General features: G+C 34.9%; 1 protein-coding gene across 10 annotated transcripts in view; it reads right to left on the bottom strand.

Moving 5' to 3' along the window:
• The window catches only part of LOC106073520 (serine/threonine-protein kinase WNK1-like), a 28480-nt gene continuing 14426 nt past the window's right edge, over positions 1-14054 (bottom strand). For 4 of the 10 annotated variants that reach the window (XM_056027716.1, XM_056027715.1, XM_013234106.2 and 1 more), the window contains 12 exons: positions 13850-13981; positions 13154-13759; positions 11918-12062; positions 11683-11753; positions 11410-11469; positions 10350-10379; positions 9569-9756; positions 9108-9315; positions 8585-8755; positions 5454-8126; positions 4079-4188; positions 1-3947 (listed from right to left, as the gene is read on the bottom strand). In XM_056027716.1, the coding sequence (XP_055883691.1) occupies positions 2849-3947; positions 4079-4188; positions 5454-8126; positions 8585-8755; positions 9108-9315; positions 9569-9756; positions 10350-10379; positions 11410-11469; positions 11683-11753; positions 11918-12062; positions 13154-13759; positions 13850-13981 (5493 nt within the window). In that variant the 3' untranslated portion in view covers positions 1-2848. The remainder of the gene's footprint in view (positions 3948-4078; positions 4189-5453; positions 8127-8584; positions 8756-9107; positions 9316-9568; positions 9757-10349; positions 10380-11409; positions 11470-11682; positions 11754-11917; positions 12063-13153; positions 13760-13849; positions 13982-14054) is intronic. The other 6 variants (XM_013234107.2, XM_056027719.1, XM_056027717.1 and 3 more) reach the window with 6 other exon arrangements.

Raw genomic sequence — 14054 nt, 5'->3', positions numbered from 1 at the left:
TTTGTCAACAAATTGAATAGCATACTTTATTGTGCATTGCATTGAAATCCCAACATTCAATAATAATACATTTAATGATTGAGCAAAGCAGTAACCTATGACCTACTTGCAGTACCTTAGTCTTTCCTTAGTGTTGTTTTACATAGTTTTTTTTGTTTGTATAAGCACTCTGATTATAAATGACACACTTACTACATAAATCAGATACTTCAAACTAAAGATACAACTAGAATGCTCTTTTTTTTTTGGCATGCATATTTGAATAGTGAAACTTTTCTTTAGAGTGCATAAATTTAAAGACAAAGAGAACCTTAACAATGATTCAGCTTTATAAACTTAAGAGACATAAGACAACTAAACTTATGTTGCAATGGAACAAAAGGATAATATGCACTACATATTAGGTCTGTTGATCAAGAGGGTTAGTTTCACACAAGACAAATTTGTTTAATTGTATCACAATTATCTTAGATATAGTTGTGTAAATGGTCTTAAGGCTAATGGGCCACACAGCAACCTTACCCCTCCCCCAACCACTGGACAAACACACAACCTGACCTGAAGACTTGGGCCAGGGGAAAGGAACTATTTGAAGCAGTGAGCTAAGCACACCAATTGGTTGTTCTATCATACACACATACAAAGGAGGGAGCCAAAGTATTGCCACAGGGCAATTGGTTGAAATGTTCTGAGCACAAAATATTGGACAAGATTAAACCACAACCTTCAACTTGAAGCTAAATTTGTAAATGATGTAATTAACATGCACAGCTTGTCTCAAACCATGATACATTAGAATGGCTAACATTTGGTTCCAGAAGAAAAAAAGAGGGAGGAAAAAAAACAACAACAACAAAAAAAAACACTTTGTTATTTATCAATGTGGCCAGGGATACTTGGATCAGGCCTAGTCAAAATTTGAAAAATAGCAAGGCACAAAATCATGGTTTTAAAAGTAACTGACAGAGATTAAGACAAAAATATATCTTACAAAATTCAATGAGTTTCCATTCAGCACCTACTCTAAAAGAAATCAAGGACAAAATAATGTTAATGATCTAATGTACAACCATTTCTTCTTAATGCGCACACACAAAAACCTGGTTAGAAATAATGATCCTCTATTGCCATGACCTAATACTTCTTAGAATGCAATAAGTGTGTACAATAAATATCAATAGGACAGCAAACCAACATCTCAGGTTCAACCAATCATTATTCTGTTTGAAAATAAGAATACTTGCATTTGGCATTGGTCCAGTAAATACATATTTATAAAATATTCATACTATCTGAATTTTGGTTAATTAATGAACCAGAGTCTGATATTTTAAACATGCATATTCATACAATTTAAGGAAAAACAAAAACAAGCCTTTATAGTAAATAGTTCTGTTCAAACGGGAATTAACATATCCATTGATGCAGAGATGACTAGAATAATCAAATTTTGATTTGACTTTATACAACTCTCCCTTTAAACTATCATGTTAAGTAACCCTTAAAAATGAATTTGAAAAGGAAAAGTTAAAAAAAAAAAAATGATTTGATGGGATCTCCCAGCTGAACTGTCAAATTGATCTCATTGATAGTGATAAAATCCAACTCAATTGAAAAGCAAGCCTAGTTTTGAAAAAGGCCACTATAAACAAAGTTGTCTAGCAACATGACTGAAACTTTCAATTTATCAAAAATTAAATCTTGCTGGAATCATACTCATAACTTAGATTGTACATTTTACATTAAGTTTTTTATTTTATAACATTTTTCTGCTAAATGTTTAATTTTTTAAGTCAGTACAGGAAACCTGTATTAGTATTTGCAATAATAATTTGTACTTAACTGTAAATTTTAATAAACTCAATGCTATAATTTTTTTGTTTTCTAACCCAGAACCTTAATGTCAAATGATTGCATCAAAGGAATTGAATCAGAAAATATTCATTCTTCTGTTAATAAATCAGTAAGTACTTTTGGTCAAAAATGAAAATGAGAACAAACAAAAAAACTGGATTTATTATTTTGTCAGTTATGATCAATAAATAATGACAATGTTGGGGGACAACATAATACTAGGTATTATTTGTTTGTTTCAATGGTCTATGAAGATTGCTACAAGATTTGTATACCAAAGGTCAAATACTGCCCAACTACATCACAGCAATGGAAGCAAACAATGCATTCACACCTCATCCTGATAATAGATCATGACAAAAGTTAACTTTGGAATGAACTGGCTATGTTTAAATGCAAGGCAATAAACATATCTTGAGTAGATAGCCCACTCAACTCTCACAATGACAACTTTCAAGACAAAACGAAAATCAAAGCAAAACAAAAACTTTATAGACACAAATGATGGACTTTTGGTTTTCTACCACTGTTTAAGTGAAGTGCATTGATCTTGGCAATATTGCTAATAAATAAAATTTGATCCTGTACAAATATCAGACAATTGATTGTTCCTGTTAACAAAGCAAATCTCATGACATGACAATTTTATTCAAAGGCTGTTTGTTGAATAACTGCCCTAATACTGTTAGAACTTACAGAAAGCAGCTACTGGATGGTTACAACACCACCTAAGTCTTATTCACAGCCAACTTCCATGTATCAGCTTGTCAGCAAGCACAGAGTCAAGCAAACAAATGACCAAAATATTTATTTGACACAAGAAAAATTCCAAGATCAAAATGTTTCAGAAAGACAAGTCATCATTTATGAACATTTAATTTGAAAGAGAGAGCTTTCTTAAGAATAAATAGTTAAAACACAAATTAAATTAAATGAAGCCAAAGGCAAGATGAATGTTCAAAAGTATGAAAGACTTGCGGTGAAATTCACCACATTACCCCGATAATCCAGACTGATGTGGTGTAGCTGTATTTGGAACTGTGTTAGTACTAGAAAGTCCTTGGGGTGCACCAGCAGATGAAACTGCATGGGAAGATGCTCCTGAAACCACTGAGGCCATGAGTTGGTTACTTGTGAGTGATGAAACCTGGGGGCTGCTATTCGCAGCTGCTCCTGAGGCTGACTTATTAGAGGCACTCACGCGGATGTTGTCTGTCATGGTTTGCTGAGGCGGAAGTCCTTGTGACATCAGAAAAGGGGTACTGTTGCCCATAAATTGAGAGAATGCTGTATTTACACTGGCTTGATAAGCAGCTTGCTGGCCAGCTTGAAATGCAGCTTGCTGGCCTGCTTGTTGACTTGATGTAGGCATTGGGAATGCTTGGTAAGTGTTAAATGGACTAAAGCCATATTGATTAGTGTAAAATGGATTAAAGGTATGGGAGGGCATTTGTGACTGATGAGATGACTGCTGGACTTGAAAACTAGCTGGATTGCCCTGCTGGAAATTTGTACATGGCATTTGGGACTGGCTTACATTAGAAGGAAATGGATAGTTTCTGATGATTTCTGTATAGTTCACTTGAGAAGCAGACATATCAAGACTTGATTTACGGCTTTGGGTAGCAGAGCTTTCCTGTGCTACCTCTGTATATTCACTGGTTATGTTACTTAAGCCACTGGAATCCACACTATCATAATTAGTTTCCCATTTAGTTTCTGTATCCTGTTTTTGCTCCTCTACTTTTTTTAACTCAGCTTTTTGCTGAGGTGTCGTGGACTGCATCAATTCCATTAGTTTTGGAAAATCAACAAAAGTGGCAGATTTCGGTCGCATATTTGCATCCAAGTGAAGTGGTGACTTATTTAGTGGTGAAGCATCAACCTCAGAACATCCATCATAATTGTGAAATAATGGAACAGGAGATGCTGATGCCTGTGTTGTGAATGGTGGAGATACGCCTAAGAAAGCTGGTGAACCAACTGCACTTGAAAGCAAAGGATGAGGCTGACGAATTTTAATGATTTCAAAATCTATTACTTCTTGGTCATAGCCTTTTTTGATCAAAAAATCTCTTTTCTCTTCAATGTGCCTATAAAGGAAAAAAAAAATCTTAATAAAATGATGTTTTAAAATTATTAATATGCACAAGAACATTTTGTTTCATTCATTTTTTTTTAAACTCCTGTAACAACTTGAAAGCAACAAAAAATAGTTCTTTACCTATTCAAAAGTGCTTGATAATCAGAATCCAAATCTAAAGTTGCAAACTCTTGTTTAATCTTCTCAGGATTAATTTTAGACTCCACAACAGCACCTCTTTCATTAGCCTGCTTTAAAAAACAAACAAAACATAACTAAAATGTTTAAAAAAAAACAAAAAAAAACTTTTGACATATATTTGAGACATGTGTTAGAAGAATTATATGTAATAAAACTTTTTTAGGATATTTCCTTTCAGAAGATAACTTGAGCCATGAATCAGTAAAATAAATCATTAACTATGAACTTTCTTAATATTAAATTAATGAATTTATTCAGATGGTTTGTCTCCTATCACAGAATCTACTCTGTTTACTATGACAGAGTAAAAGATTCAAAGGAGGCGCTGTGGTGTGAGTGGTACTTTCAGGATCTTTAGGACGCCTCTGAGTTCATCCAGCTCTAATGGGTACCTGACATTAGTTGGGGAAAAGTAAAGGAGGTTGATCATTGTGCTGGTCACAAGACATCCCCATTTGCTCTGTAGTTTGCAAGGTCGGAAAAAGGAACTTTACTTACTTAAGATTAAAAGATGCCTGTCCATTTTAATGTACAGAAAGCTGTTTAAGTATGTAACTGTAATATAAGACTTAAATTAAGCCTCTGTTTTGTAGGAAAATCTTCTTTCTTCATAAAGAAGGTCAACTGATGTGTGTAGTGAAATATATATTAATTGCAACTGGTTTAATTACATTTAATTGTTTGTTACCATTACTGACCCCATGATTGCATTTAGTCAATTAAGAAAATAATGTTTATTTATAGTACTTTAATCCTTTGTTCTTCTTTAATATTATTTCCTTTAAGTTCTTGATATTATTTGCATTCAAAACTTTGACAACATGAAAATAACATTTTTGTTTTGTTTTAAATGTTAACTGAGTTTCTGTTAATACAAAGAAGATTATAAATTAGCATGCTTTTAGTGTTATCATTGTCTCACCTGATAAGGACTTTGACTCAACAGGAAGAAATTGGGTTGCATAGGGAAATAATATGATGGAATGAAGGTACTTGGGCTATAGCAGACAGTTTCATTTATCATGCATTTAGTGCTCGAATGTATAAGAGGGGCTACAAATGGCTTAGGTTTAAATTTATAAATATGATTCCCTTCACCAACTGAAGAGTTTTTAATATGAGTTTTATAGCCAGCAGAGCTTAGACCTGGATTGAAGGAGCCTAAACTGCTAAGAGAAACAGACCTGCCTCTTCTCTCATTTATCACAACAGGTGATGCACATAATGATCTGGCGGCACTCTGGTAACTATTTAAAGGAACTTCAAGATGGTCAACAGGTGTATTATTTTTAACATGCAAACAAGTATTACTTACATTAGCTGGTTTGTCATCATCTGAAGCCCCGCCACCAACAGTATTATAATTAGTAGTAACAGAATTATTGTCAGTGGGCTCATGCTTATCAGTGGACTGTTCTGTTGTGGGATTAGTATTAATAGAAGCTGAGGGAGTGGCATCTGCTGATGTTTGCTCAGAAGAAGTGGAACATGCTGGTTCTGCTGCAATCTTTGTCACTTGAAATCTGCCTCTTTTCTCAATATTTTTCTTGTCGTCTGCATCAGCTACTGAATCCTCTCTCTTAAGAGAAACAGACTTGCTCTCATCACTTTTATCAGATAGTAAAGGATCATCTTTCACCACTTCCACTTTAAACCTTGAAACAGCTTTTACTTTGGGTGCAGACAAATCAGGTTCTGATTGTGTCTCTGTAGGTATGGAAGGCACAGGTTCTGAGAGTGTACCTTTTTCAGTCATGGATTTCTCCTCACTTTTTGCTTTTATCTCTGTCACTTCTGCTACTGGTTCAGCATGTTTAATGTCATTGGGCAAATCTGGAAGGTTGGTACCACTGTTGACAGGAGAAGGATTGGGTGGATGTGCATGCCCAGCATTTTGTCTACTCATGGTTTTTGCCAATGCCTGTTCCAATATGTTGATATCTGCTTTGGTTCTTCCAATGGCATTTAAATTTTCAATAGAAGTATAAGGAGATTGGCTAGTAATATCCTGGGCTAAATTTCTTCTAGAAGATGTTGGGGATCTAGGAGGGGATGCTGCAGTAGTGTTGTCTAAGGGATGTGAGGAAGACTGAGGCTGCATTGGAAAAGCAGGATACCCCAAAGCATAATAATGGGAGTAAGGAGGATAGGACAGATGGACAGGAAGAGAATGTTGAGTGTGCTGTTGCTGTTGCAACTGATGCATAATGTGGGACATCTGCATCATGTGTTGCATATATGGAGACATGTGAGCATAATAACTTGGAGGATGGTAACTGTAAGGTGGTATGTGCACCATGTGTTGCATCATATTGTAAAATTGTTGCATCTGTTGAATCTGGGAAGATGGATGGTGCTGATGCATTCCATAGGCAATATGACTTGGCTGAGGGGTGTAATTAGGAGGCAAGCCTCCTGCTTTGGAAGAATCTTGAACTGGGACATTTTGAGTCATTGATGAGGTTGGTACATGCTGACCAACTTCTTTTTGAATTTCTTGCACTACTGGCAGATGAGACGTAGCTGTGTATTGGATTTGTTGTGAAGGTAATGGTTGCTGTGTCCCAGCTATTGGGCGAGGAGAGATTTGTGTTTCTATCTGAGGTTTAATTACATCAGCAACAACCTGCTGAGTTTGGCTTGCTGGAACTACATTCTGAGATGATATCTGATTGTTAATTTGATAAGAGTGAACAACTGGTTGTGATTGAGGTAACTGGTGAACTTGTGAAGTTTGAGAGCTAGGGACTTGAGAAAGTGGTACAGGCTGAGTCTGGGAAGGCATTTGAAGAGGTGCAGGTAGCGAGCCACTAACAGGCTGTGACATCTGATGTAAAGGTACCTGCGACACCACAGGTTGGACTGATAGAGGTGTTTGGGGTACTGCAATATTTTGAACAGGTAGTGGGATATTGGGCTGAGTGGGCATAACAACAGGTTGAGAAGGCAGGCCAGGAACAAGAATGGGTTGTGTAGATAAAGGTAATGGAGCAGCTGTAATACCAGAACTGAGTTGTGGTGCATGGGCAAGTCCCACATTCTGGGCTGATACAAGTATTGGTGCTTGGGACACCATAGCTTGTGTAATTAAAGGAGCCTGGGAAGTTCCAGATTGTGCAGACATCTGGGCAGGTAAAGCAACATGTGGTAATCCAGGATGAATAGATGCTGATGCCACACTCACAGCTTGTGCTACTGGAACATTTGCCTGGGGCACCCCTGGCTGAATGGGTACTTGAGAAAAACCGACTGATTGAGGTACAGCTTGTGCCACAGCCACTGGTTGAGTTGGTAAACTACCCTGAGGCAATGCAGGCTGGTTCTGAACTGGTAGAGACTGGTGCATCATTGTCTGAGGAAGTCCAGGCTGATTTGTTGTTTGAGATGCACTAACAGGATGTGATAATGCACTAACAGGTTGTGACTGTGATATTGTTTGGGAAACTCCTGGCTGAATTGGTACTTGTGACACACCCAAAGGTTGTGTGGCCAAAATATTTGCCTGTGTCAATCCAGACTGAATTGTTGCTTGAGGGACACCTACAGGTTGAGCAGAAGCATTAGTTTGAGACACATTAACAGTATGTGGAGGTATCCCAGACTGCAGTGGGGCCTGTTGTAAGTTTACAGGTTGTGACTGAGGAGCCAGTTGTGTTGGAGCTGAAGCAGTATCTATCTTGACTGGATGAGATCCTTCAACTGTCTGACCACCACATTGTTTCTGTGGGTAAATAGATTTGAGCTTTTCTGATAATTCGTCAATATTGATAGGTACACTCTCTTTGGTAGTAGTAGACTTCCAAGATTTTTGTTCCATATCATGTGGTACTCCCCCAGTCTGAATATTATACTCAGGATTATTTTCTGGAGATGTTGTTGCTTCCTCCAATTCATCCTCGATTTCATTATTGGACATGTAAGTGACTACCAGACCACCTTTAACAGGATGCGCTCTTAGATCTAGTCCTTCGCTTCCTTCTGCCATAGCCTGAAAATTTTAAGCAAACAAAATCAATATTTAGTTTTTACATTATTACAGTAAATTAAGCAAATTAATTTACCAACAACTATTTGACAGTCATTACAAAACCTACCGATTTCATGTTGAAAATTCATCACCTACATTATGCACCAAAAAAAAATCATTTTGTTAAAGTAATTAATATTTTATAGACAATAAAACCATCATTCACCAAGCCTTTAAGTTGTAATTTTATAAATTCAATCATATTTTTGTTTCAATTTTCAAAATTTCTTTTGTTCAAAATTATTTTTAGGTCTAAAAATTGTTATTATATTAAGGGCATGGATTCTCATTTTATTGTTTATCAACTTCATACATTTTATTGAATCATAACAAGGTAGTGCACTTCAAATGGTCAAAATGAATAATCAATAAGAACATGGAGAAAAAAAAACAGAGTTCAATATTAATTTTTTCATTACCTTCTTATTCTCAATACTAATTTTATATGTTCGCATTGTCTTTGGGCTGGAAGAAGGGGAGAGTGTGAGAACTTGACCCACTGACTTGACTCCCTCTATTGTTACAATTTGAATGACCTGATGAAGCAACCCTGTCACCCCATCAATCTGAGCTTTACTGACATCAGGTAGCTGAAATAGCAAACAATGAGGTTCAAGTTGATTGGATTGATTTGACTCTACAAGAGGAGTAACTAATCTAGCATTAATTAATACTGTTTTAGTGCAGCCAAGAGAACAAACTGCACTAGAAAGAAATAGTTGAAACATAAGTGTACAAACCATTTATTTCGATGCTGTGGCATCTCATTCTTATAAATTACAGAAGTTCAACTGAAAATCTTAAACTCATGACATTTTCACACAAGAAATTCACAAACATGAACAAAAACATGCATATAACAGAAGGAAACAAAGAAAAAAACTTTTAGGGTGAGTTGCCCATTTTCAATGAAAGTAAGTTGCTTAAGATGCAACTTCATACCAAATCTTCCTCAACTTCCTCTGGTCTTGGAATAGAGCTGCGAGGAAACTTGCACGTCAGATTGTTGTTAGCAACTTCAAGCAGCACTTCCACTTCATCAGAAGCCTCGTCATAAGAGATGATTGTCACTTTAGGGGGATGTTTGTCCAGGGTCTTTTTACGACGTCGACTCTTCTTCTTAGTCTTTTCTTGACCCAGCTCTGTCTCACTGTGCATGGAAAAAGTGTGATGCACCTAAACACTGTTGATTTTTTTAAAAAGCCTTCAAGGCATTGTATTTACCAGTGTTTGCTTAAATACCTCGTCCAGTTTTGTGACATGGTAATCGTTAATGATAATCTAAGGGAATGGGAACCTTGATAACACTGGTAAGTACAAACATAATGGTGACTGATGAAACCCTCAATGGAATACTGTAATGAGTCAAATGATTATGTGAGGCCAGAAAAATAAAAACGCACCTATCTCTGTTTGAATGAGAAGATTCATCATTGAGGTAGCAAGCTGACAAACTCGTAGTTAACCCACTGGCGCTATGAGTAGCTGTTGGCTGAATGCTAGATGCACTAGAAATGAGGGTGTTTCCTACTTGATTCTGTTGTTGATAGTGTTGAGCAGCATTCATATCAAGGTGACTTAAATTTGCAGCCTGACAAAAACAACACATTTTTCACTCATAAAATAAGGTTTAAAATAGCTAATTGGGGCATACAAATAAAGACATTTCCCTTTTTTTTTGTTATAATGCACACACATGTTAATTGTTGAAGTTAACACAAAATATTAGATTAACAAAACTTGGAAAACTAAATAATGCTATTATTTTTTATCACTAATGCAACTTACACTTTAAAACTATCAAAAAGTCATATTTAAAGGCTAGTAAAAAAAAAAAAAGTTTGGGAAAGAATCTACAAAAAGAAAAGTTAGTATATAGTTATTACTAAGTAAGCAAGGCACAACTATGTCTGTAGCTTTTAGCAATCTATTAGGCACATCAGAGTGAGATATCAACATTAATCATTCAATATGATTTTGTTCATTAGTTACATCAATCAAACATTGAAGACTACAAGAGACCAATGATTATTTAGATTGACTGGCTGAGAATGTTCTAAAGTGAAACTCAAGGTAAATGGTGCACTACCAATATGTTGTGCTTTCTACAGTTGGTCAAGAAAATGTCACTGGAAAATAAAAAGCATGCCACACCAATAAAAAAAAAATGTACACCTAACACACCTTTTCTCTCAATCTGCATTTAACTTTCAGCTGTGGAATGCAAATCAACAGTTTTCTTTAAAAAGATTCTAGTTACAAAAAAAAACTTGTAAAAAAGTTTTACATCCTCTTAGCTGCATCTTAAAAAAAATTATAACAGTAAAGTATGACTTAAAACGAAATATTTTCTGGTAGAGGCCTTTAATGGTAAACAATTCATGCAACTAACACCAAATTCTTTCCAAGACTTTTAGGAGGAAAAGTTTCAGAAATGAACCCAACAATACACAATATTTCGAGTACATAAGAAGTGCATGACATCCTTTTGTCAACAGAAGAAAAAGAAATGTCTCAGTTCACTACAAGTTACTATTTAAAAAACAACACCAGCAGTTTGAGATAGGATATGTAGAAATATTAATAGTACAGAGAGGGGGAAATCTGCAAAGTAAAGCAACTTTCTTGACATCCCCCCATGAACAGTTCAAAATTAACATTGAGCACCAAAATAAAAAAGAACTAAGCCGCTTAAAATTGTGTGAAATAAAAAACACAGTTTTAGTCATTAAGGAATATTATTATTAACCTATGCATTATAACTGTTGTCAATTTTTTAGGAATAGCTGACACTAGGACTGAAGTGCCTGTGTATGTTTAAATATGTAGAATATGTTTATTTTTGGCTGTTCAGTAGGTGTTGACAAGAAAAGTGCAATACATATTAATACATATTAATTATCAATGCTACATGAAAATACAAAACCATAGTACATAATGCTGTTACAACAGATTCTAATATCTATCATTACTGTTTGGTTATTACAGCTTAGTTGGAAGTCACTGTTAACCATGAATACTAGTTAGTAAATTCAGTAGTAAGTAGAAATGCCAAAACAAATTCATAAAATCCTTTGAAAATGTAGATTTAGTATAAGTTTTTCTTTTAGCTTTTAAGTAGCGATGAAATGGGGAAGTATGTACTTTATTAATTAAAGCAAAGGTTTATCGACAACAGAAACAATTCTGAAAACATGAAAAAAGAAAAAAAAAAAGAACATGATGATTTCAGAACAACAGTTACCTGATTAGTTCCATTGTCTCCTAGGGCTGCAGCATTACTAGTAGAAGAGGTTGTTGATACCTGAACAAAATCAAGAGAATGGTTTACTCTAAAAATCTATAGTGTTTTCAATAAGTTACGTCAATATAATTATTTAATGACATTGATGCATCAAAGTCCCAACAGAGCAAATAAAACAATGATTTCTGTGGTCAATGTTTTTTTACAAGTGTATTATATGTAACCAGCACGATGACAAAAGTGTATCAAATTTGAAAAGCAAACAAAATGTACCTGTGAACCACTTTGTGTAATATTGATATCACTTAAACAAGAGCCAGTGTCTAGAATCTTTTCATTGGCATCTGTAAAGAGAATAATAAGCCAAGCCTTAAGAATTTGTTCAACGGTTATGTATTAAATAAAACTGGAATTTCTTTAAGCAATAGATAAGACTAATTTAAACAATGTATAATTATATATAGACACTAACACAAAATAAAAAATTATTTATTGTAAATAAACTTACAGTGTTCATCCACTTGATTATGAGGATGAGTGGGTGTTGGAGATCCCTGGGCAGTCGCTTGATTAACTATGGGTGTAAAGTTAGTTCCACCAGACTGTAGAGGTATCTGTTGCAAACTTCCTGCCACAGACTGATTCAAAGACACCTGGAAAGATAAAAGAGCATTACTAGTACTTTGCAACAATGATTATTCACTGAATAAGCATAATCCTTTTCCTATATATACAAGGGGAAAAAAATGCCTTTGGTATTCCCTTTAACCTTAGAAGTAAAAATAATTACTAATGTTACATATAAATCCAAGAAAACTATAACATGTAAGGCCTAACAAAACATTGCAGACAATCAGAATGCTTATTTAGGACATGGCACAGCTCACAAACTCTTAAATCATGAAGAAAACTAAGCTTACAAACTGTCAACTTTTTCAGGAATCAGCCCAGAAAAAAAACCTATTAAACATTAAATTATAGAATACCAAAATACAAAAATCTCAAAGTGAGAAATTAAAGTAAACATTTTAATTTAATCTACTTTCTATCTTTACCTATTTACAATGGAATTGATCTTAACTTAGACTGACTCCTTATTTTATAAATATTCTATCAAGCCAGCTTTAAACCCACAAGAATATTATGATTTTCAATTCAGTAACAATAAACTCAAAGAAAATATTAAAGCACTAGAAGGTGCTATCAATCAGTGCAATCAGGAAAATAATTTAATGGACTGCATGTAGTCAATGGATTAGACAATAATAAAAGATAACTAAGCTGACTGATTATAAAACAATGAGAGGTTGATATTAGCTTTTTAGATTACATTAGATTGTTTAATTATAACTTTGAAACTATCTTTTATAGAACTCTTAAATTACTGTGAAAATGTCTATTAACTATTAATATAAATGTTTCTGTTTTTTTTTTTGTAAGGAGTGTTTTTTTAAAACATTTCAACACTTAAAAATTAATCTGTTAAATTTTCTTAGTTTAGATTCTAGTGCTGAGCACTGTTAATTAAATTAATTGTGGTTATGTATATATTACATGTACACTGCATCAAAACATTATAAAATAGCCATAATGTGGAGAGAATCATTTTTGTGAAGTGTTTTCTTGTTAAACACTGTTACAGCTGAAGTTAGCCAGGGTTTACAAGAAGCAAGGAAATATTAGAAGGAAAAAAAAAAGGAATAAACTCTGTTAGTTGTTATTCTAAAACAAATAGGAGAGCTACCTGAATTGTTGAAGGGTTCACAGCATTCATTATAATACCCTGTGAAACAACCATATCCTTGGTTAATGGGTTAGCAACTTGTTGGACTGCAAATGATGCAGTAGGAGTAGAGCAGTGATCAGCCACATTTTGAGTAGAGCTAGTAATAACACCTTGAGCATTCATGCTATTCACACTAACAAGCTGTCCAGGAGGAATAGCAGTTGGTGTCAAGCCAGGCCGTTGGAAAACCGAAGTTTCATTTACTGCCAATTTATTGATTTCAGTACCTTGCCCATCACTGAGAGGCACAAAATGAACTTTATGACCCAGACTGAGACTTTGGTATGTTGGAATATTGGGCTGGATTGTTATGGGAGGAGAAATTATACACTGAGAATTTACTACTTGTACTTGTGAATTCAGGACAATACTTTGGGAGTGAGAAGCCAAAAGTCCAGACAGAGCTTTCTGCTGTATGAAGCTTTGGCAAACTTCATCAGTCGCTAGTTGAGGATGTGATACCTGTTGTGATTGTTGCTGAGAGACTGCTTGTTGTGACTGTGGCTGAGTTGACATTTGGCCTTGAGCTGGCTGAGGTGTCTGTGGGATTAAACCTGACTGCTGCTGTTGGGGAAACAAAAAATCATTTTGAACAAATTGTCATTTAATGTGACTATTTAAAGGGAAAATAGCAGAACATTAATCTTTAGCTACCTCTGTTGAGTTTTGTTGCTGAACAGTCTCACTTTGAGGCTTTTCTCTGCTTTTCCTAACCTGTGCTATCCTGTCTCGAATTTGTTTAGCAACAATTCTTTTATCATCTTCCAAAAGAAATCCAGAATTGACCTTTAGCAAAAGATAATTCAAATTGAGAAAATTAAGCCCAGAAAGTTTTATTTAAGTAACTTAAAATTAGAGC

This window comes from Biomphalaria glabrata, chromosome 4 (genome assembly GCF_947242115.1).
Source record: "Biomphalaria glabrata chromosome 4, xgBioGlab47.1, whole genome shotgun sequence".
NCBI classification, from domain to species: Eukaryota; Metazoa; Mollusca; class Gastropoda; family Planorbidae; genus Biomphalaria; species Biomphalaria glabrata.
This window is presented reverse-complemented; position numbering and strand designations above follow the sequence as displayed.